The following is a 25,827-nucleotide window of genomic DNA, read 5'->3' as shown; positions in this document are numbered from 1 at the left end:
TGTAACTGGTGGCTCGTGACCACCGATCGACGGCTTTTTCCGCGCGTCGCACTCCGCCGCGGCCATTTTCCGCGCCTTGTTTTCGAAACGTTTTTGCAGAATGTGTCATGAATGGAACGTGACGACTATCTTTTCCGACGAGAAGGAGATACGTTGCGTCAAGACTTAACTGCCCCGGGGATCTTATAGGTTTAATTTTGGATTCACAAGATTCCGTTTCACAGGTTCGTCCTACTAATAAGGATTCGATGATTGACAAGAGACACGCCTCGCGAGGCAAGAAAAACAGTAATTATTTCCTGGACTATGAAGCGATATCGATACGATCTCTTATGTCACACGTGTTACCTAGCGTGATATTTATATATGGAACTTAGTTGTTACTGAAAAGCAGTTGATTCATCAATCCGTTCCGCAAATTTTATATAAAAAGCCAATCGCTATATTTAGACGCGATTGTGACAAGGATTATAACGTTACATATATGATTTTCATCAACATGTAAGAGAATTGAAATAAGCAAAGTAATAGATTTTCAATTATAAATAATATAATTATTAAGTTAAATTTGAAAGATAAAGATTAATTTTGATCTTCTCTTTCAGAAATTTATTCGTTTCATAATACATTCAAATATTAGTAAAAATAAAATAAACAATAAAATGCAACAGCAATCTAACTTCTGCATTTTATTTGTTCAAAAAAATGTATCAAAATGTAAACAAAAAATAAAACACTTAATTTTTATCTCTTACATGTTTTTTTCCTTTCAATAAAAAACCCCAAAAATATATTAGCAGCATGAAATTAATCGTTCAATGCCGTGTTTCTTCGATATACTAACAACCCACGAATTCGCTTACGTAGCACGATGCACAATTATGTCTATAGTTTTCTTCGATCATACAGTTAAAGTTAACCTGGCCTTAACCCCAAAGATAACCCGGATGTATATATCGGTCTAAACAACACAGAACGCGTCTTGTCTGCACTTGTGCATGACTTTAAATTCTAGCAATGTTGACCTTCGCAAGCTTCGAATATTTCCACGCAAGCAGATAATTTTTTGTAATGTATATTTAAAAATTAATTGTTGCAACTACACTATTTTACATAATAGAGAGATAAAATATGCAACAGAATTAAATTTAAATGTTAAGAAAAAATTTAACCTGCTGATTTTTAAATAAACTAAAAAAATGTCTCTCTCTCTTATAAATAAAACTTAGTATTTGATTTGTACAATATATAAAACATCACATATCATATCATGTATTTAGAATATATATCATATTATGTAATATATATCATATATATAGAATCAATTACGCTTACTCTACATATGCTAATTAAATTACCATCTCTCTTCTAATTTAATCATTAACTGATCTTTAAGAGAGAAGTTTTTTTAAAAACTGTGTTACGTCAAATTTAATTTAGCATTCGCGACGTTAACTCGAGGCAAGATATTTTCGATTGTTATAATCTTATTGATGCAAATGTGTAGGATTTCTTTATGCGCGTCTTTTTCGCGATCGAAGATCCGCAAAGTCCGATGGTAGAATCATTCGTCGCGGATGATTCGTGCGCACGGATCTACGCGAAGGCTAAGTGACTTTAACCGGTCGCAACAGGCCGGTAATTGTCACAAATTGACCAGCGGATCCCAAATGCACGCATGTGATAGTGCATGCGTGCGGTTCGCGCGTAAATCACGTACGCGGGCACTAGGCCAGCTTCAACGCACATTGTATGAGGACTAGAATCTACTCGAATTAAGGAATGAACGAGCGAATATATTGTCTAAATAATCCGCAAAAATCTGAGTGATAAATACAGTGTAAAATAGACGTAAAAACTTAAATACATAATACGATAATTGGTCAAACAAACCGTACCTTCAATCAGATATCAATGTAAATTACATACATACACAGAAGGTAAATTAATGAGTATAATGTGTACGTTCCCACTTTGTTGCACTCATATCAATCTTATCAAATTTATTATCATAATTTATCATGTTTTTTTTTTAATGTAAAATTATCGGTTAAGATTTTTTTTTCTCATTCCTTCATAATAATCTTTATGTAAAATTCCTGCTCTTCGCTTTTCCTTGCCACCGAGAATATGTTGAAATAGGTTACATTTATTAGTTTGCTCTCTCGATTGGATTTAATTTCAAGGGGAGCTTTAAAACGACGCGCTGTATCGTTTATTACATATGTGATAAAGCCTTTTTATGTAAATAAATATAGTCGCGAGACAACTTTGAAGCGATAAACTCCCTCGAATCTGCACTTTTGGCTGCAATTTAATTTTTTGACGCAAGAATAAGCTGAAAGATAATTGAATTTTTCTATTCGCGAATGAAAAGGGTGGGATATTGTAAAGTTGAATTAAAATAAAATTGCCGAGATATTTAAGATCAAAGATTAAAGGATCCATGAATTAAATTCTAAAGACGAGATGATCTTTCGATAAACTTTGTTCTCGAGCAGAATGCGAACAATTTAATTGTGAAATAGATTAACAAGTAGGTTAATATCTGAAAGATATTTAACAATGTTGATGGAATATATATATCATCTTTTGATATAAATTTCGTCATAGATACTAAAATGTCAACCATATGTCGAGAACAAGATGTTGTAAATTCTTTTAGTATCAGATACGTGCATGAAATATTTATGACATAAGTTGCAAGGACTTCGAGTCTTTACGTATCGTTTATAGATTTTTTATATTCTCTTCTCCATCTGAAGCAATAAATAAATTTTATTGCAGTTTCCAAGCAAAAGAGATCGCAAGCGTTTATTAATATGTAATATATCAACAAGCTGTAAAGTATAGATTTATAGTGAAATTATAATAAAAGAAGTCGGTGAGTGAAATTAAAAATTTTCTCAAGAAAAAAAAGATAAAAAAAAAGCCCGAGTGATTTATTATTTTACAATGTGCAAAAACGGAATTTAACAAACGAACTCTCCCTCAACGACAATCTTTCCCGCAGAATAATCGAAAAGACTCTAGTCTAGACTAGAGTCTAGAGAGAAAGAGAGCAGTGAATGATAAGGGAGACTCGAGAGAGAAGCGCGACTGGTCCCACCGGTCCTACCGGTTCCACGTGCTCGGTTGCGCAAACTGTCACTATTTTGGATCCCTTCGTCTTTATCCCTTCCCTCTCGATATTCGACCGCATATTTAACCCGGCACCTAACTCAACCCGGCGCTGGACCGGTCGAAACTCAAGCGGTTTGTTGTGAGGTTCGACGTCGAGGTCCGAAACGCGCCGGCCAGATTGGCGCGGTTCTCGAGGTCAACGGCGTGCCTGCGATGCCGCCGTCCACCGTACGGTTGCACCACGTCTCGGAAAGAATTGATCCGCTCTCAAGGCGATCGCGATCTTGCTTCAACGAGATTGAATTTTGACCGATAATCATTGAGATATATCTGCATCAAAATATTATATAGTTACATTTTCTTACATATTGGCCTATCTCTTTGCAATCAGTTTCTCAATCAATCATTTTCTTGTAAGGCAATTAAATAACAAAATTGCACTCTAATTAATTTCAGATACAGTTTACTTTATAATAAAATTATAATTTATTTAGTTATAAAAATATAGGGTGCAAAATTGCAATAAATGGTAACTTTTACTAAGGAAAAATTCGTCAAATTTTATCAAATTGCATTCTAGTTTTTCAAGCTATTCTATATATTATTTTCTATATACATATATTGAGTGGAAAAATTTGTATATTACATTAATTCTTTTTCACAAGCAAAGATTTAATATCTTCATCCTGTCTTGTTACCAACGGGTATAAGAAAGATGGATCTTTCAAGCTTTTCTCTTTAGTCTCTCTAACTTCTCTTCAAGTTTACATTGATTTTCATCCATCAAGAAGTCTTAATTGAGTCTTAATTGTTTTAAATCGTTGACGATAATTGAAGTTGATAATGCTCATCATAAATCTTTTCTTCAGAAGCGGAATTCCAAAACCTTGTGGCTATTTTTAGAGTTGAAGTATGTATTATATATGGAGATAAAAAAAAGTTTCCTCGTTAGTACAAATAAAATTACTATCTTAAAACTCACATATACACAACCATTGAGTTTAACACGACGATAGGGCGAGGCTATGATCTCGCCCATCTGCGGCATGTTTACGAGTACTGTTTACGAGTTTGTCGTCTATTATCCGGTGTGCATAACCTTCTAATATGTAAACGTAGCCAGATGATGCATTTTTAATTCTAGGACCGCGTATCTTTGCCAGCGCGAGATTTAGCAGAACGTGTACTTTTGGTGACACAAAGGTGCACAGATTCGCATCGTGAAACATACCGTGCCAAATGCAATAATAAATCATATTTCTTTGTATTTTTGATATTATTCCTATAAGTAAATTCGCGATATTATTTTACATTAATATGGAATCAACATTATATATTAACATTTCCCATCTATTAATTTATATTAATAATAATAATAATTTTGCATAACATTATTATTCATATTAATATTCCTCATAAATAAATTAATATTTTAACTAATCCACAAAAATAAGATCGAAATCACTTTAAATATAAAAAAAATATATAATAAAAATCTGCAGAAACTGTTTTTAAAAGTTACAAAAATTATATACCCGTAATAGAATGTATATAATTTTGTTATTACTTCAAAAATTTTGCATTAATATTTAGATAAATGAAATCAATTTTTAAGATTGAATATTTGAACATGTGTTATTAAACATTAAGCTTTATAAAAATACACTTGACATTAAATAATGATACTAAAAGATATTAATTATTCGCTTGCACTCCGAAATTTTTGTTTACGAAAACACTTAAATTTTCGCTGTTGACTTTACGTACGCACAATAATTATGGATCAATTAAAATGTCCTAGTTTAAATTCAATTAATTTTTAAATTTAAATTAATTGAATTAATTTTTCAAAACGTCTTTAAGTATTCTCTTTCGCCGCATACGTGTTAAAAGAACGCGCGGTTTGTATATCTCAGAACTGACGCGAGAAATCACCACATACTGGATGCTTCGAAAGAGTAGAGGATCTCGACAACATTGTTTATCACACAAATACCGTCGCTGTCAAGCGTTACATAACGGGCGGGCTGCGATGATAACAGGCGCGCACCTTTGCCGTGAATTGATCGATACACAGACTATCGCAGACTATCTCGCGCACACAAACGTGTTATACGTCAAACAACACGCGGGTTTTATTTATTATCGGCGCCTTGTAATACCACCTTCGTCAATATCTCTCTCCTTTTCTCTCTTTATAGTCTCACATCATCTTTAACGACTGCATCTCATTAACTATTAGTCTCAGTCACTATGGAGTGTTTCTCGCCTTGCAAATTATGCATCTCTCACGAGACACTCGCGATTTTTCCCTTCTTCTTTTTATAAATAAATCCGTGAAACAATGTTAAGTCATATTTTTTTCATATAAAAAAAAATTTATGCCATGTTACTTAATAGAGAAAAAAAATCATTTTGTTATACATTTTTTTAAGATGAAAGAAAATATAAAATTTTATATCACGTGGATAAATAATCCGATACTGTTATAAAATATAAAATTTAATGTTATTGACTCGTATCACTGTCCAACTACTCGTAAATAACACACCGCGAGCTTTATTAGACACAAATAGTAACGAAATGTGTTATATTCTTCCACGCGGGATTGAATCACGTAATAAACTTCGCCTGTTATTATTAGTCGCTGAATCTAATTTCAGGACAAAAGGGGTAAACAACCGCGAATATCGGATATTTTGCTTCGCGATACGTGAACGATCGAACGAACGATATATTTGTAGATTTGGAAAGTACGAAAGGTGGAAGACGGCAATACGGAAAGAGAAAGAAAATTGGAGGAAAGAGATGGACGGGTGAGTATCCTCGCGAATCGCGATTGCGCAACCGGCTCCCCGCAGGCGGAATTCGCGAATACGTTGCCAGCGGATGCTGCGAGCGCGCAATGGAATCCGGCCAAAAGTGCCGCGCGTCTCGAGGGTCAGACTCGTTATTAAATCGTCGACGTAACGCGGCATCGGTTTTCGCTCTCTCGTCGAATCACGACGATCACAGGCTTCGGCATCTTCGATACTCGGAGCTTTCATCCGGATATGTTTTTCGATTCTCGTGAATTTTTCGCCAAAGCTAGAGACTGTCAAGTCTTGAGTTAAACAAGAATTGAAGATATTAATTTTAGAAAAACTTTTCTCTGAAATTTTTTCAGAATCATCGACTATTCACAATTCGCACGATTTAATGTTTTTAGATTCTTTGCGTTATTTGAATTCTTAATTTCCCCACATCTTCTCGAGTCTATCGTATATTTTTCAACTTTTGACACATTTAAATCTTTGATATTCGATTTAATTCACTGATTCAATCAAATCAGTAGACATTTAGCTCTATAAATCCCAGGAATTTTGCGATTCCTCCGAATATGCATACGGATTATTTGAATATATTTACATACATATTTACGAACCCTTGAACTTTTGAACATTTAGTCTTCGGAATCTGCCCAGAGCCCGGACGGCTTAAGAGTATTCGACCTCGGATCTACGACTCTTCGGATTTTGCGATCGCGATCGTGCAAAGCGAGGCACGTTTGTGCTCTTATCGCGAGCGCCCACGTCGAGTTTCGGCCTCTACGACGGACTGAAAAGCACTGGCCGAGTTACACAGTCGCGGGTCGCGCGTCGCGCGTCGTCGATTGCGTTGAGAGTCGGGATGCACTTGCCACGCTCGCCGCGCCAGCGTTCGCGTCGCGACTCTTCTCTCTCTTCTCTCTTTCTCTCCCCCATCTCTATCGGTCCCTCGTTTATTCAGCTATTCGATTTGCAAATCGCGATCCGTTCGCAAAGTCACGCCAGACCGTGCAAACTTTGTTTTTTAAACGTTTCGCGTTATCTGTCTAGGTTCTCAAGTTGCCCGAGTGTCTAATTGCATTACACGTTATCGGCCCCGGTTAACTTACATAGTAAATATGCATGTTTTTAGATACCGTGATACGTAGTTTTCAAGAATGCACAGTACGTGATATTTACGTCCGATCAGATGATGATATAAAAATTTACCACAAACGTCAAATGCGAACGGAGAAAGTTAAATCTGTGAAGAATAAAATCTTATCGTCAGGAAATTTTCTCACGAAATTCTGCGTCTTTTGTTCATCGCGCGTGACTCGAAATAGGTACGTCGTCACCTTTGCTAAACGAATATGTGTACAAATTAATCGAATGCATTCGATGGCATTTTCATGGCGATTAGATTTCCGGAATTATGCTCGATCGTCCATCGAAGAGAACCGTAAATATTCAACGACAACCCGGTCAATGTCGCGATCGCGATTTTGCATACATAAACATCGGTCATTACGAAGCTACGACTTTATATTCTATTCGTAACTATCCAAGACATTAATGTTAAACATTGACATAGGAATTTGCCCGCTATTTTAATGTTGCGAACGAAATTGAACATGGTCGATTCCTGTAAAAAATTCGTACACGCAATCGTAAATGTGCCACTTATCGGGCTGAGAAAAATATAAATCGCGTTGATTATATATTTATTTCCGAACATTTTTTTCCGACCGGCAAAGCGAAAACGCTTTGTCGTCTATTAGTTTTTTTTTTTTTTTTTTTTTTTTTTACACCCGCGCTCGTATATCTCGTCAATAGCTTGTAAGTTTTTCGCGAGGAACCGAAAGAGACAAACAATTCTCGTAAAAAGAATTCAAAAATAATACGATGCCGTGTCGCTCGCACGCGACAATTTTTCCTGATCGATCATCGACTGATTGTGAAGCTCCTAAGATCTATGTAAAGTTTTCTTCTTGACTCTCAAAAGAATCCCGCATCGCGGATTATTCGATCGACGGAATTATTCATGGATCACGCGGATCTTAAATTAAGGAATTCCAAGGTTCATAAATTACTCGATTCTATTCGGCTCTTTGACAGTTGAACACGCGATAGCAGTGTAACAGCGACGAATGTAAGCGCTCGCCGATGAGTATCGATCGAGGCTGTTCGATATGGATCGATCTGTCTGCTGTTTTTCCCTCTCTCCCCCCCTTCTCGGTTTCCCCTTCTACGTCTTGTCGCTGAAAACGATCCCTTATGCAATCGATCTGGTTAAGCTCTCAAGGTCCCGAGTCTTTGCGCTCGATGCACGGTCAACGCAATGAACCGAAAAGAAAAACGCATCTGGCAAAAATAAAAATAAAATTCTATATAATTATTAATTAATTAAAAATAAAATTCTATGTAAATATTAATAATTCTTTTAAAATTATAAATAATATTTGTGACAATTAATAATAAAATATTCTATCGCGATGCGCGCTGCACATTTCTCTTTGTTCCTAGAAACAGAAAGCAAATTCCAAAGCGATATATTTCGCGCTATATAAATTTGTAAATCTATACAATATATAATAAAATGAAATCGCGGCGCTTGTAGAGAAGCATGCACGCAATTCGCACGTAAAAATAATCCGACTGACTCGTCGCTAAAAGCATGTTCGAGGAACGTCTCTCGTCAACCGCATCTCCACCGTGTCAAATAAAAACGTTCCAGCCGAGCGGTTCTTGACTCGTCGAGAAGAGCGATCGACGTCCGATTCGCATAACCGGGCCGTGATCGGAATCGTGTTGCAGCCACGACGTGACGACGAACCGCTGACGTTAAGGACGCAAGGAATTATTTTGAGATGCCGTGATAGCACGTGGTCGCATCCGCGACGTCAACCCTCCGTTGTAACCCGAATGCGCGTCTCGCATGCGATTTTAGAACGTTTGATATTTTGCCGGGAATTAGAAACCGTCATTTTCTTTCTCTCTCTTTAAGTTTACCTGTACATAATCGGTTTATTTTTTATTCTAAAATTAATAAATTTCCGAATTATCTTATTTACACATACAGTGCTTTATTACGCAATGCAATGTACCATTCATTCGATAGAGATTGCTCTTTTCAATTTTTATTTTGAAAATAAATATACGTAAATTAAATTCTTCATTCATTCTTGCGCATATAAATATTTACATAATATAGAGAATAATTTACGGGGAATAATTTAAAATATAGAATATGTAACAGATAATAAAAAGAATGCATAATATATATGATAAAATTTGAAGCGTATGTTGTTTTTCTGACAAAGAAAATTAAATATAATCTAATCTAGAATTATATGTGTAGGCTGTTTGTAAACTCTATTATCAAATTCAATCATTTTAGTATTCCGATATGACATTGAAAAAGAAAGAGAAAAGAGAGAAAATATATAAAGTTATAAATAATTATCCGAGTTTATGTAAAAGTAAATCTGTATGTATTTTTAAGCAAGCTAAATATTCTCTATTTATGCTTGCCATACATAGTTCTGTGTTTTAATTTTTTATCATATCATCGACCTTGAAAAAAAAAAAAAAATACGGAACACACTCAAGCCTAAACAACGCGTTTCCAATCTTCTTAGAATATCTTTTCCTCTTTTTAAAATATAATATACGGTAACATATATATATATATATATATGTAATTTGTGTAATTATAAGACATGGCGCGGATACTATGAAATAACGTCAATAAGATAATATCCGCGGTTGATTAAGGACAAAAATTATCTTTGTCTTCCTCGTGACAGAATATCACATCGATTCTTTTTATATCACAATGTCCCCGAGCTATTGGTATAATAATAGGTGCGCTGATTGTATAATCTCACGTATAATGCTCAGGCGAGCTATCCGACGCGATGCAATCCGAGCGGGAAGTCGCGGTTTCACACGTAGCAGCTTTCAAAAGAAATCTGCATGGAGATCCTTGCAAAGAAAACTGGTCAAACACACGCGAAAAGAGCAGAAAGAGATATCACATTTCTTCGGTAGCCGTATATGCTGTGAAAAGAAATCGCGAGTCTGCACTCTTTCTTTTTTCTTTTTTTTTTTTTTTTTTATTATTTTGCGTACTATAACTTAAATTTTAATTTACTTTGACATGTGTAATTTTAGTTTAGTAAGATAAGATTTCTTTTAGAGATATTCTGTTAGATATATTTCAATTTGTATAATTCAAAGAACATCCATCTGGAATTATCGATCCATGCTTTGTCTAATTATTCAATTGTCATTTTAATCAGATGTCAGTTAATTAAAATAAGCGGAAAATTAAATTATTTTAAGTTGCAATTTCTCTCTCTCTCTCTCTCTCTCTCTTTATGAAAAAACACTATCATACATAACATCATATCGTTCCTAGGAAATTCATTTACTTACGATGATCATCGCCAACCCCCTTGACGACACGCGAACCTTCGACTTCGCGACCGCGACTGAGCTTGCGCGACGCACCACTTTCGCTGTTTGTCGTCGCTCTCGCTTTCGTTCGACTGTTGAAGAGAGGGTCGACGACGCGGGACGCGGATGAGACGACGCGTCTGGGGTCTGGGCGCGAGTATCGACGGCGAGGAACGGTAGCTGCGACGTCGCGACGCGCAAGCGTCGCTTCCGCCTCCTCGGCTACGCGCTCTCGTTTTCGACGTTTGCTTTAAGGAGGATGAATCGAGCGAGATGAACGAGATTCGAAAATGGCGAAAACGGACAGATGTTAATTATCGATCTGTGTGCGCGGTTCTCCCCGATTAGCAATGTAATAGGGATATGTACCAGCGTGTCTATTCAAATCTTGTAAAAAAAAAAAAAAAAAAAAATCCTTAATTTCCCACATTTTTTCTTCAAAACTTCAAGCAAAGAATTTTTTTGGGGGTGCAACTTTCTAAAATAAACTTTTTTAACGTGTTCATCTTCTAATGCTTCTCATTCATATACAAAGAAAAAAATAAACAGCCTTTTAAATGCTTTTAAAAATGTACTAAAACTGAATAGCATTGTAAAACATTTTGCATTTGCACAATAGTTTTACCTTTTATCACTAAAAAAATTACAACTTACTGCTTACAATAAAAAAAAAAATAAAAAAACACGTTCTTTAAAAAAAATTCTCTGAATAAAATTCCATGAAAATTTCCTGACTTTTTCCGCGTATAAAAAATCTTTGAAAATTTCAAGTTTTTTTATGTTTTTCCAGGAAGTAAGTGTCCTGTATAGACATATTTAGAGCAAGCTCTCTAAGAAGCACCTAGCAATTACAATAAGTGAAAACTGGAATTATAAACATGAACAGTCATTGGCAAAGATGATCTAAATTGTAAATATAATAACAAAAGTCATTTAAAGTTAAAAACTAAATTGATGTATTTAAATCGTAATATCGTGAAATTATGAAGTATTATTTGATGCAAAAATATGTATAAAAGAAAAATTAAAATTTTATGAAACAATGACTTTTGCATTTATTCACCGACGTGTAGAATAACTGAAGAGCCTACATTTAAAAAAATTGAATTTGCTTCTTTTAATTGTCTTAGTTCTTTATATATTTAATCAAGATTTTTTTTGCGCTTTCTTTAACATTAAAATCACTTTTTGTAAAGAACAGTTGTAGAGTCAGCGGATAAACAAGCACATCAATCAAAGAATATAATGTAAGCAATATAAATTACTGGACGATACCAAAAGCAGACGGTACCGAAAGTTACTCGACGGTGCCAAGAATAGATTAAACTTTTGAAGAGATTACATAAAACGTACCACTTTGTTTTAGAATCTAAACCATTATTTTTAATTTTAGCACGTTTAATCTTTACTGTAGCAAAAAATATTAAATAACCTTTATGAGATTTCTTGAAGAAATATTAATATCAGTAGTAATTTTTTTATACTACAATATTAATATTATTTTACGTCACTCTCGTTTATGATAAGAATTACACTAATTAATTTTTCACTCCATATATGAAACATATCGCATGCTATAATACATACACGATCGAGATGTACAACCGCCTGCGAGCGTTTCCGCTTCCGGCAAGACAGCCAGCCGACTGAAGTCCCACCTTTAGTCTCCGATGAAATCGAGAGTAAAAGGAAGAGTCGAGAAACTGAAGGAGGACGTAGGACGTAGGGGCGGCGACGCGGAGATGGGGTAAAAAAAAAACATTCGGGAGAACAGCGGGAAACCGGACGGGGAATCGGGGAGACGGGGAATCAACCCGGGATCTGCCAACCACCTTTCAGCCACCGGCGAGTAGGACCGCCGCCCCGACGGGACCAAGCAGAGAAAGGGGATGTTTTATATCGGCCACGATACTCTCCTCATTTTCTCTTCTCTTCTAGAGGGAGCGGCTTTCCGGATTCGGTGCGTATTACGGAACCGCGAGAATCCAAAGAGGGTAACATTCGCAGTACAGGGAGAGGGGGAGAATAAGGAAGGGCAAAACTCGTTTTATTTGTTCTTCCAGTAATGCAAGTTCCGCTTTCGGGCCAGCGGGGTACAACATTGTCGACGAATTCAGATGGAAAAGGATGGCGTTTCGTAATTTTTGCGATAAAATATTTTCGACTATTTTCTCTCTTTTTTTCTTTATTTCGTTTCTCGATGCCAGAAAAAGAGAGAGAGAGAGAGAGAGAGAGAGAGAGAGAGAAAAGTAGTGTTTTTGTTTTTTTATAATTTTTTTATAATCTCACTGTTTTATTACGTATCAACTATTTTAATCAATAAATCTCAAATTATTTTATAATATAAAATTTAACATTAAAAAGATATATCGTAATGTAAATCGTGATTTCACGATGATTCATAAGTATTTTTATTACGTATTTTATATTTTACGCTGTTTTATATAACCGCTAGTTTAGTAAAAAAAAAAGTGACATAATTGTTACAAAATTTTTTCGGAAATAAAGAAACACATATAATATCCGAGAGACAATCTCGCTCGGCTCGTAAAAGTAGCAGTGCTGACAGCCGCGTTTATTCGGAGTACCTTCGACAGAGACATGCGAAAAGCACAAAAAGGTGAGGAAAAAGCCAGTTTGTTAAAAAAGGAAAAAGAATGAAAACAAAAAAGTAGATCTCCGGCTGTCTCCTCGCGCAAATTTAAGCCTTGAGTGGTGCAGCAATTCGAGATAGAATGCAATAAGCAGAAAAAAATTGAAAGTCCATAAAAATAAAAGATTAAAACAAGAAAGAGGTTCTCTAAAGTAAATTTTAGAACTGTCAAAATAAAATCAATTTTTCAAACGACACACATGTTCTTACCATGTCTGTTTTGTAAAATTTTTATAAAGCTAATTCTTTCATATAAAACTTAAAACATTATATAAGGATAAAAATATTTTTTTATATTAAAAAGAGATATTTAAATTTTTATTTGTGTAATACTTACTAAATATACGCTATATTTTTATGGAAATTTATTGAAACCTAATTATAATTAATAAACTTCATTTCCAAAATAAAATATCAGACATCGACAAAAGTTATTTTTTATAAATAAATAAATAATATTAATTCTACATAATTTATCTATAATCTATTGATATATTAAAAATGAGTAATGATAAGAATCATGTAATTAAATAAATAAATATATATGCATTCTCTTTTTTGACAATAAATTTTATTATTTTCTAAATAGTTTTATTTATGTCTCTTAAACGTCCAATCAAGAATTAAAAATGCGCCGAGAGAAAAATCAAGGGTGCACTTACCTTGCGTGACTACTCTTTTGCAACGTTTGCCGGAAATAACAGTAAGTATCGTGTCCGCAGTAGTAGTGAGTAATAATTTATATGTCCGGCTAATCAAACAAACGATCGCGAAATCAACAAGCGTTGATATTAGCGTGAAACTTGCGTCTACCGTCGCATCATATATTAATTTAAAATTAAAAAACTTGACCAATTTATTTAAATTTTTTACGAAATTATTAATATATATTTATTACGATAATTAACATTGTATATAACTATTGTTGCCGAATAAGGTTGTTTTTAACTACATCTAACTTATTTTCATGACAATTTTACGGTATACTATAATTTTCTATGAATATTACAAATAATGATAAGAAAATAAAAATATGAATTTTTATCGCCGAAAAAATATACGAAAAAAAGAATTAATGTATCTTCTTTTGAAATATAAAATCAATAAATAAATGCATAATACTTTTAATCGATATTTTTAAAAATTTTTAATCAATTTAATAATTACACGAAAGAATTGTCAGAATCAAACAGACGCTGAAGAACGCGATAATTGATAATAGAAATTTATTTTTTATGCAGTAATATCGCGAAATTAACGAATGAGGATATTCTATCAAAAAACACGAATCTTGTGCATCTACTGTTGCGTATGATGTAATCTCATCATAAGTCTCAGCTGTGCGGAAATGATTTCGCTACTCACTTCCATGCTAATTTCTTAATCTCCTTTTCAATAGAAAGGAATGTTATCTGATGACGCAACAGTTAGATGTAAATTATATTTATTTAAAAAATTATATTAAATTTTCGCGCATAAAATATACTTTAAATTTAAAAAAATAGTTGAAAATCTAACAAAATTTTGCAAATATCAATAAAAGAAAATATTATTGAAAAGTAGCAATTTTAAATCACTCAAAATTAATTAAATTTTCGAGAAACCTAAGCCACTTGGTATAATTTAAAAATACACACTCGGTGACTCAATCATAACGCAATATCCATCCAGAATTGAGTCAAGCCGAGACATATATATATATAATTTAATTAACAAAGATATTTCCCGTTTATGATTTCGCGAAATTAAAAATATAAATGGCAACATATTTCATGCGAGAAACGATAAAAGCAGGCTCGAAGGCACTCCGATATTGTGGAAGAGAACTAGCATTAAAAGGATTGACAGGTGACAAATCCTACCTTAGAATGTAGTTGACACAGACAACGGAGATCGGCTTCTGCTGCTTCGAACAGTGGATCAGGGTGGCTTGAGTGATAACCCAGGCGTAGCCGCCCCGTTTGCCGAGGAATCTGTACGCCACAGTCTCGCACTGACCCTTGCTGAACACTGAAACAATGAGCAATGATGATGATGAGAGTACGATCGTTTCAGGACTCGGAGCAAGCGAGAGCATTCGCGCCGTTTTATAGCAGCGTCGCGCGCGTTTCGGATGACGAAAGGTGCAGCGTAGGATTGCAAACTCCATCGATCGGCATAAAATTGCTGCGAGCAACATTCAGAACAATCGAAAAGGCATTTTTATTGCATAAATAATTTTTCCTTTTTCGCAGAACAAAACTTTGAATTTTATTATAAAAAGATATCGAGTAGGTCCTAAATTATACTTGCGGAGATTATTAAACATTATTTGAAACCCAAACATACTGAAATATTATTAAATTAATGTTGTAAATAATACATAAAAGTTGCAATTTGACAAATATTATTCAAAAAAGAAATATTATTAGAATGTAGAATATTATTTAATTTTTTTATGATTTTTCAATATTTTCATTATTACAACTTATTACTCAACAATAATTAATGATCTGATTATTACATAATAACAGAAAGAAATTATTGATGAAGAAGTTATTGATAAATATGTAAATGCAATTTAAATTACTGTTTTGGCTCACAATCAGTAGAAAAATCGCTGTTTAGGTCAAAATAAAAGAAAATAAAAGCGCTTCTAATTTTACAAGAAAGTTAAAGAACACGAAAAACATAAATCAGATATTTTATTGTGATTTCGAGTCCCATCATAAGATCAATTCCGTTGCTCAAGGATAGTTCCTTCGAGAAACACATTCTCTCGTTGCTTCTGGGGAAGAAGGAGAGGAGAAGGCGGATGAAAATATATCTTCGCATCCCTTCGTTCGCATAAAACGTAACCAGGGCGGGATTAGTGCGAGGCTGATTCGGTCGGGAAGCCGAAGTTGGTTGATGTTGAAGAGGGAGAATCCTCGACGTCGCGAATTGCCGGAACACGCAAAGCTCCTAAAGCGGCCGGCTAAATCGTCCTTTACGATCCGTACATTCTCCAGTATAACGAGCAACCGACAAATACTCTCGGGAGTATATGCCTATAAAACGTGTACGTGTGCGCGTTTTGTATATGAGTATGTATATACAGGGTGTCGCTCTACCAATATCGGATTCATCGATTAAAAAAATTTTGTTGTTTTATTTAGAAAAGATTTATCTCTGTTTTTTCATTTCAATTTCTAATTTATTTACTTAACAATATTTAAATGTATTTTGACGATTAAATGTGAGTTAGAATTACTTGTTAAAGTAATTATTTCTTAAATTCTTTTAACAATTATAATTGCAACATTGTTATACTTTTATTGTGCAATCGCTCAATATATTACAACACTTTTCTTCTTCCTTTTCTCTTTTTCTACAGCAAAGTATAAAATTGTCGATAAATATTTTCCGAGACGTTTTTTATGACTTCGCACTTTGTTACCATGTGTCATTTTTCCATTATATATCTACCTGCAATTTTACGACTCAATTACCGAAACTAGTGCGATAAAGGCGATCGCGCAGCACGCGCGTGCGCATATATGTGGCCTGTAAATAAAATATGTCTAGTGATAGCAATTGCATAACTGGTAGCCGATAACGTTAGCCGCGCGTTATCGTTTGCTACCCTAGGAGACTATAAAAAGGGTCTTCTCGAATAGCGCCGCGATAAGAGAGATACAATCGTCCTTGAAACCTTATTCCTCTACGGTGTCATTCACCCAGGTCGATCTACTCTACGTCGTAATAGTCCGCTTCTCCTCTCACCCTCCCCTTGCAAAATCCCCTTCTAATGCACGCTTTTTGTATCTCTTTACTTTCGATGGCCATCACGGTGTTAGCTCACATAGCGAATAATATCTTGGGAAAGACCATTAGATAAAAAAAAAAAAAAAAAAAAATGAATGCCGATCGAGTGACAATCGTTGTATAAACTGTCATTTAACGATCATTTAGTTTTATGCTTTAATTTGTATAATTTATACACAAGAAAAATAGAAACATAAAAATATGGAAATTATAGGATATAAAGGTAACTCTTTTAAGAATTTTAAAATCTATTTATTTAATTAAATGGTAAAGTCACAAGAGTAATTAATATATTTTATTCCACGGAAATATATTATAGCGAGAATGGCAATTTATGCAAAGAGAATATGATTAATAATTATAATAAATTGTACAAAAATTATTCAAAAAATAAATTTTCAAATATATTTACGTTTTCGAATTTTACTAATTGTAAGTGATTAATAAGTATAAAATTAATTGGAGAAATAATACTTACGGCACTTAAAACACTTGTCTAGCGCCAGATTGTCGAGTGCGTGGTAAAATTCGAAGACCGATCGACCCATCAGTTCTTCGCTATCCCAGCCCAGATATTCAGCCAACCTGATTGCGACAAAAAATACTTCCAATAATACAACGCAAAATGTTCAATAATAAAAATTTATTTCATAATGTTTTCAAAATATTACGTATATATTTATAATACAACGCGTCATAAGGAAATCAACATTCGAATCTTATGTACGATAAAATTTATCGAATAACGATAAGATTAATAAAGTATTTCAATCGATCTTGTACTAACATTATGCAAATTTCAATGATTAATCAAACGATCAAAGTAACAAGTCAAATATTCGAAATGACTTGCGTTTATTGAAAATTAACTATAATATCATATATCAGTAGAAACTGAATTTTTTAGCAAGAACATCGGATTGTCAATAAGAATATAGAAACGCCTGAAAACATAAATAAAACAAATATTTCCATCACATACTTCTCGTCAGCGTAGGTGAATTTCATGTTGAGATTGTGCTTCGACAGAAAGGTATGGCGTCCCAAAGGTATTTCAATGTTACTGGGATGGGGTATGGGACTGCCTACGAGCACTAGGGACGCCCCAGTGTCTTGTTCCACGAGCTCGTCCTCCTTCTCTCGCTCCTCGTTATCAACCTCCATGGAGTTCGAATTCGAGTCGCGGATATTTGTTAATTTGCCAGTGCAGTGAATCACCTATAAATATTTCATAGAAATCACGAATATACTATATATGTCATTCTTTGAAGTTGTAAAGTCAAAATTAAGTAATTAAAAGTAATGAATTCATTGTACAGCAGATATGCATTGTAATGAGAGAATGAATTACAAAAGCATATTGTTTAATGCATGCTTTTTCAGATATCTCATTTATACGTTTATAAAAAATATAAAAATCAGAAATATTTGTATTTGTATTAATTATAACATTTAAATATCGTTAAAGTAATGAAATTATTCATTATTTTACTAATTTAAATTTTAATAAATATATAAAATTGTCTCTTTTTTTATATTCATTAAAAATCTAATAAAATATCAGTTTTATAAGTACACATTATGTAAAATCATATTAAAACTATTAATATGGATAAAGGACTTACCTTATACGAGGCGCTCTTTAAATTGACCTTCCTGCCCTTGCTGGTAAGGGTGCACTTGAGTCGTAGGAAGAAACTGCAGGCACGTTTCTCATCCTTATCTGCCGGTTTTAAGGAGAGCCATTCGCGTAATTCATCATGGTCGCAGGGATGGCTGTATTCATACACGCTCTGTCCCATCATGTCCATCTACGCAAAATACAGAACCGCCAAAGGCACATATATATATATATATATATATATATATATATAGAGATCTTTCGTTTAGCTTTATTCCTTCTAATCCTAGATTTTGGCAAAAAGTTAAAAAAAACTTTACAAAGCTTATAACATCTTTACATTACATTAATTACATTATTAGTAGCTAATATAACACAATTACAGCTGTATACTGTATTCTACATATTTAATTTAAATTTTTTTTTATAAATTTGGCTTTATTTTTAAGAAGCTAATTATTACGATGCATTTCCCATATATTTCTCGTATGTAAAAAATTTGAAAACTTATTTCTTTTAGCGCGTAATTTATATATTTAATTATTAAAAGCATAAAAATTATAAAATTATGTACAGCAAGCAAAAGTTTTGTTATTTTATCACCTTATATATTATATATTATGTTTTACAGTTTGTTTCTAAAAATTAGAATAATCATGGTTTTTTTAGATTTGTTTGACGTACTTGTGACACTCCGAGATAATCGCTGACATTTTCCGATAGATAGATCATATTGCCGTCACTGGAGAGTACTAGCATAAAGCCATTGAGAGCTTGAGGAAATAGTTCATCCATCTTTGGAGACGACTCGGACTTTAACGAGGCTGGAACTTGCGTTAAGATAAGAATTGATAATTTAGTCAGTATGCTTGTGTCTTTCATTTAATCTCAAAATTTTTTAAAGATAAAAATTTGTAAAATTTTACAGATATTAGATTCTGTATTTTGAAAATATTTATACTCGAAAATCCTTGACTTGACGAATCAAATAGTTTTACACATAATCATAGTAAATATATATTTAAAAAAATAATAATAAAATCAATTCTTTAAATATCTTAAAATTATATCTCTGAATAACGTATACCTGCAAGCGTATACTTTTAAAATATATTTTAAATCGTATGTTCTTCTAGCTTATAACCATACTTTCTACAGTTTTAACTGCTCTAAACAGCTATCTTTACAGTATCAATTTATTCTCAAATGATAAGAAAATAAAGAATCCACATTGAATATACTTTTAAAGTGCTTGTACTTGAAGATATGTAAAAATTCTTTTACGATAAATATCTTTATCTGTTTTTTTTTACATCATTTTCCGAAACGAATAATGAGGAGAAATATTCAGATATTTATACTCACTCGAGTCCACAACGGACCGGACTTTCAGATAAGCAATCGCCAACCTCATCACGCTGGCCTTATCTAAGTGCTCCGCCTGTTCCCGTGCAACCGGAAGCGCGGTCGCGAGATCGGTAAAGATGTTGCTCTCCTTGCTACGTCTGCAGCGCGCTGCATCGCGGGACCTCTCCTTCCTCTTTTCGTTACTTCTACAACAACAATTTCCATCGTGTTTTCAAATGTGTTTATCATCTACGAAGTAAATTACTTTATCCAATATCATTTTCACAGAATCAGAAATTTCTAAATATTAATGGATATTAAAAAAAAATAAGTTTTGGAAAGTAAACTGTAAATTATTGAGAGAAAGCATATTTTGAGAAAATTATTTATTTTTTTTTTATTAATTTAAATTAAAGAAAATTTTAAATGTGAGCAAAAAATTTTTTTCTTAAACTATGCTTAAAAAAGAAATTTTTATAATTTAAACAATAAGTAAATATAATAATAATTAAAAAATATATCCATATAATCACAGAAGTATAACTGCGTATGTACTCTTTTTATTTATACAAAGTGTCCGGTAATTGGTGAAAAGAAATTTCTAAATATTAATGGATATTAAAAAAAATAAATTTTGGAAAATAAACTGTAAATTATTGAGAGAAAGCATATTTTGAGAAAATTATTTCTTTTTTTTATTAATTTAAACTAAAGAAAATTTTAAATGTGAACAAAAAAATTTTTTTTAAAGTATGCTTGAAAAAGAAATTTTCATAATTTAAAAAATAAGCAAATATAATAATAATTAAAAAATATATCCATATAATCACAGAAGTATATCTGCGTATGTACTCTTTTTATTTATACAAAGTGTCCGGTAATTGGTGAAAAACCTGCTATTGGCAGATTCTTGAGACAATGTTATTTGGAAACAATTTTTCCTCAGCAAAAATGTCGAGGTATTAATAATTTCGAAGTTATAAGCGATTGAAAAAAAGGCGCTTTTCGTAAACTAAACTCTTTGAAGTTAAAAACTTACCAAAACTACATTCTTCATTTAATTTCAGATAGAGTTTACTGTAATAGAATTTTAATTTAAGGCTTAATTATAGAGATATATAATGATAAAAATTGGAAACTTGCAAAAAATGATGACGTCTCTCGATATTTTCGCTGAGGAAAAATCGACTCCAAATGATCTCAATGGAATCTGCATTAACAGGTTTTTCACCAATTACCAGACATCTTATAGAAAATTTGTGTTCAATTTTTATTTAACATAGAATAAATCACCTGTGAGGTGAACGAGACCCTCTTAATTATCTATTAGATTTCTTTTCGCAAACATACAACTTGAAGTGTCTCGTGAGCAAGTGCAAAGTGTCACGTCGAGTGTACTATCATGTACGATAAACGATCTTATTCCCCGATTCTAGAAGGTCATCGTTGCTCACTTGGCACAATATTACATTTTATGATTACACGAGAACGTAATTAATCATGTACTACAATGCTTTGGACGCCGCTCGATTTGCAGTGCAAATTTGCAGTTACTAAGCGCGAATAGGCGTGTATAATCAGGTATACTTAATAAAGATAATGTAATATTAAATAATTAGGTATATTTAATAAAAATAATGTTTAGTTCGGTATCAATCAAACTTGAGTTACCTCTAATCTATTGAAAATTTCTTACAATCTTATTTTTATGTTTTATATTTTTTTAGCAAAAATATTATTAATTAAATATCAATTTAGTAAAAATATATTTATATTTATATATTTTTTTAGTAAAATAAATTAATCAATAGATAATTTTTCGAATAATCTTGATAAATTACATAGACTTTATTTTCTCTCTCATTTCCTTCTTTCTAATTTAAGTATAGATAACAATAGAAACAGTTTCTTTAAAACAAAAATGTGAATATCTGTCACAGATAACGTTTCAGATATAAAAGTCCAAGAGAAAATGAAGGAAGAGATTGCGTTCGCGAAAAATGCGTGAGTAATTAAGGTTAACAAGTGCATTTAATTGCTATTGTTGTCGCCACCTGGTAACTCAGACACAGTGCATCTTTTTCGGTCCTCGATCGAAACGGAAAACGTCGGCGTTATCGCGAAGCGAGGCGTTATCATCGTGCACGGCGGGTCGACCTTCGAACGATATGTCTTTCGAAATCGATCTCGTCACATTTTTTCCCGTCTGCTTTCCTCCTACAGCGATCTGTTAATCGAAGCCAAACTGATCCATCGATACGTCCAATGTGATTAAACAATGCGGAAAATTAATACGGAACAACAATACGCTTTGTTTTTGTTTTACAATTCTAAATATAAAAATTAATATTATATATTATTTATAATAAGTTTAGATAAAGAAAGTGATTTAAAATTCAAAAAAAAAATTGTTGATTGAAAATTTAACAAGATTAAATTTTAATCATTTTAATATAAATAATTAAAAATTAAATATATATCATAATCATTAAAATTTTAGGTAGAATTAAATTTTAAATTAAATTTAAGAAATTTTTCTTTTTTAATTAAAAAGATAAATTTATTTAAAAAGCCAATCCTAGAACAGCATCTTAAAAAAAATAATTAACACATTAAATTCCAAAAAAATCACCGTTCACTTCTTATGATATTATTAGCCTGTCGTGGCATTTAATTATATGAAATAACAAAACGACAGGCATTACAATGATCGCCGACTTACAAATAATCCTCGACAAGCTGCTCGTCTTCCACGTAATCGTAATGCCAATTATCGCTGTAACCGGCGTGCAGGTTCTCGTGCAAACACGGCAGGACGGCGGGGGTACCATGTGCGTACGAGATGTCAGTGTAAAGGGGGCAGCGATCGCTCGCCGGGCACCGCAACCACCGTTCTTCGTTACAGAAATTGAACAGTTCCGGACAGTCGTTACAGAGCCAATCACCCGGCCACTTTGCATCATCGCTCCGTCCCAGATCGTTTCGCCCCATTTCGCGCAGTCTCGCATCGTACGCGAGCGGTACATTATCGTAAAATCGCCGCGGATCAGCATATCCTGCATCGCGGAATCGTGGATCGTTGGGTCTCGAAACGTTAGATCCCAGATAGCAAAATCGCGGATCGTCGAAGCCTAAATCGCGATACGCCAGATTCCCCGTATCGCATGCTAGATCGTTAGCGGCAGCTGAATCGCTGGATCCTGGAGCTAGGCAAGGGCGTAAATTACAAAAATCTAAATAACGACAATCATTCTCCTGCCGGGGCTGATCTATCCGTGCGCTCTGTCTCGGTTTCTTCGAGTAGATTGCCGTCGAGGGCGGTTTGCACAGGTCGAAGTACATCGCGAGATCCTCGACGTCGATCGGTCTCGATTGGCAGCTCCTCGGGACGGTCATATTTTCCGATTGTCGGGGGCCAGCCAGGTGACCGCTGTCATTGCTCTGCAATGTCGTCGCCATCGGATCACCACTCGCGACGTTGCACGTCGTCGATGCAATATTGCATATTGTCGCCGGTACAGCACTGCACGCCACGTTGCAGTTAGCATCCGGCGCATACGTGGCGCATCTCGTCGCCGTGCAAGATGCCGACCCGATAAAATCGTAAGTCCGCGATCTGTCGCCGACGCGTGACGTCATATTGGAGGACGGTGCGGCGTAAATATTGTCGCGCAAGGTATCCATATTCCCGGGCACGACCGCTGGACCGTAAGACCGCGACGATGATGATCCGTGCGATGGAAAATTGATCTCGTCTCGTCTCCTCGCGTGACGCTCGTCAAGATCGGTGTCGTAACCCGATGCTCTGTTGATCCAGACAGGGTTGTGCGGATCGTCGCCGAGGATGACGCCTTCTTCCTTTTGCCTCGTTTCTGCTCCGCCACCTTCTTCCTCTCCTTCTTCCGCTGCTAATTGTAAGCAATACAAACGCGCGTTCATCGCTCCTGTTCGATTTTAGCCAACGTCACCACTTCTAATTAATAAAATCTATCTAATTTTCTTTGCCTTTAGAGCGTTTCTTTTTTCTTTTCTTCTTTCTTTTTCTTGCTCTCTTCACTCCTTTATCATTCTTGAGAATGCTTGTGTTCGTTCTTGATTAAGCGGAGTCTCGTTCTAATTATAATTAAATTTTGATCGCAGTTATTTTTTATTCTTAAAATTAGCCTTTTTGCTTAGCGTTGCTTCTTTGCTTGCCTTTAAAACTAATTTTATTTACCTTCAGCAGCTTTCATTAAATTTCACCCTGTTTTTCTTTCTTTCCTTTATCTATTGTACTTTTTCTTTATTGAAAATCTATCTCATTCCTGATTAATCCATATATAATTATCAAGAGCTTTTCACTTTGTACTTTGATTATGCTAATTTCGGTGTCAATTGTTTTCAATCCCTGTTGGCTTCTTATTTTTTTCTTTGTACTCGCTTTCCTTCGTTTCTTGGATAAAAAAATTTTGTCGCTAAAAAATTACTTTTATCATTCACTAATAGTTAGTCCACTATTAGTTCATATGATAATAAATTTCCAATATTCTCATATCACTTTTAGCTAATATCAATTTATTATGAAATTTTTTTCTCTTTCTCTCTTTCTCACTTTAGACTCTGTTTTCTCATTTTTTGTCGCCAAGAGCTTATCTTGATCATGTGTGGTCCACGTGATCAACGGACTGTTGGGAATTTTACTACGGCAAGAGCGAAGGCGGAAAGGAGAAAAACAAGACCTCGTTTCTAATGTCTCTTTATAAATAGAACAATTAAGTGTCAATCTCTTCTTTCTATATCTGCCTGTATTCTTCCTTTTTTTATTTATTTATTTTATATCTGCCTCTGGTTTTTCATAAAGACTCGCCTTTCTTTAAACTCGATACACATATATTCCATGTTAATTAAAATTCCAATTGACTTGGCGGAAAAACAAAACTCACCCCTTGGATCCTATTTACTCCTTCTAACCTGCCTTCTCCTTTCTCCTTGCACCCTTTGTTCCGTGAAAATCTATCCTCTTCGTGTTTGGTCGTTTCAGTTTGATAAAAGAAAATTATCACCTTTTTCACTTTTCTTCATTTGTCCTACTCTTTTCAATTTTTTCGAACCGTCTCAAATTTTTCCGAAACAAACAACAGTAAAGAATTTTTTTATTATCTCTTATCTTGTTTTATTTTACTTTTAATTTAATATCTCTCGATCGACTTTTTTTTCTTCTTTATCTTAACAAGGCTCAAAATCAAAAGTTGAATCATCAATGAGGTCAATCGCGTGTCACTAATTTGATTTACCGAATCACAAATTCGTGAACAACTCAAACTAGGGCATAATCATCATCTCCACTTTCTCGCATACTCTCTTCAATCCACTTTTGATCGACCTGCACGGCTCGCGTAATACTAAAGATTGGTAGTAATGCTCCTGTTGGACGTTCAGCTTGATCGTTATCTAGAACGTCGATAACGATACTCTATCATCGGCGCGCGGTGGTACAATAATAAAATGACCTGGCACGAACTTTCAAAGTTTTAGGCAAATATCAGTTTTCTTATTTAGGCATATGGATTTCTAATAGTGCAGATTCCGATTTTTATAACTTTTTTATGTAAAAAAAATCAAGCGCTAGTTTGACTGCACAAGTTAAATATATAAAGAAAGATAAAAATTGTTATGTATATTTATTTTTTCCCTTTAATTCGATTATCTTATCTATATCCAACACTCTCCAATTAACTTAAAATGCTGATATATATATATCAAAATTATAAATATATGTGCATATATATGAAAAATATATATAAAACGACGTACTACATAATGTGAACGTATATTAATTGCGTGGTTTTATTTTGTTTTCTTTTCTTAGTATCTTTCAATGCGGAAAATATATCACTATCTTCTGTAAATTCGATTGCTTTTATTGTTTTTATATTTTTATAAGAATTTTTTACAAATTATTTTTTTCTTTTATGTTGCATAAAATATCAATACATATGATATGTAAACAATCGTAATTGTTATATATTATTAGTTATTGTGTATGACAAAAAAATATTATTTTCTAATCT

General features: G+C 33.7%; 1 protein-coding gene across 2 annotated transcripts in view; it reads right to left on the bottom strand.

The window, feature by feature from the left end:
- The window catches only part of Sima (HIF-1 transcription factor component sima), a 43,117-nt gene that overhangs the window by 10,416 nt on the left and 6,874 nt on the right, over positions 1-25,827 (bottom strand). The window contains exons 1-7 of one of the 2 annotated variants that reach the window (XM_072892551.1): positions 22,500-24,536; positions 19,796-19,983; positions 19,115-19,260; positions 18,435-18,620; positions 17,792-18,027; positions 17,288-17,394; positions 14,886-15,033 (exon numbers count right to left, since the gene is read on the bottom strand). In XM_072892551.1, coding sequence (XP_072748652.1) covers positions 14,886-15,033; positions 17,288-17,394; positions 17,792-18,027; positions 18,435-18,620; positions 19,115-19,260; positions 19,796-19,983; positions 22,500-23,716 — 2,228 coding nt within the window. In that variant the 5' untranslated portion in view covers positions 23,717-24,536. Of the gene's footprint in view, positions 1-14,885; positions 15,034-17,287; positions 17,395-17,791; positions 18,028-18,434; positions 18,621-19,114; positions 19,261-19,795; positions 19,984-22,499; positions 24,537-25,827 lie in introns of those variants that run through there. The other variant, XM_072892552.1, reaches the window with a different exon arrangement.

Source organism: Anoplolepis gracilipes, chromosome 5, assembly GCF_047496725.1.
Source record: "Anoplolepis gracilipes chromosome 5, ASM4749672v1, whole genome shotgun sequence".
Classification (NCBI taxonomy): Eukaryota; Metazoa; Arthropoda; class Insecta; order Hymenoptera; family Formicidae; genus Anoplolepis; species Anoplolepis gracilipes.
This window is presented reverse-complemented; position numbering and strand designations above follow the sequence as displayed.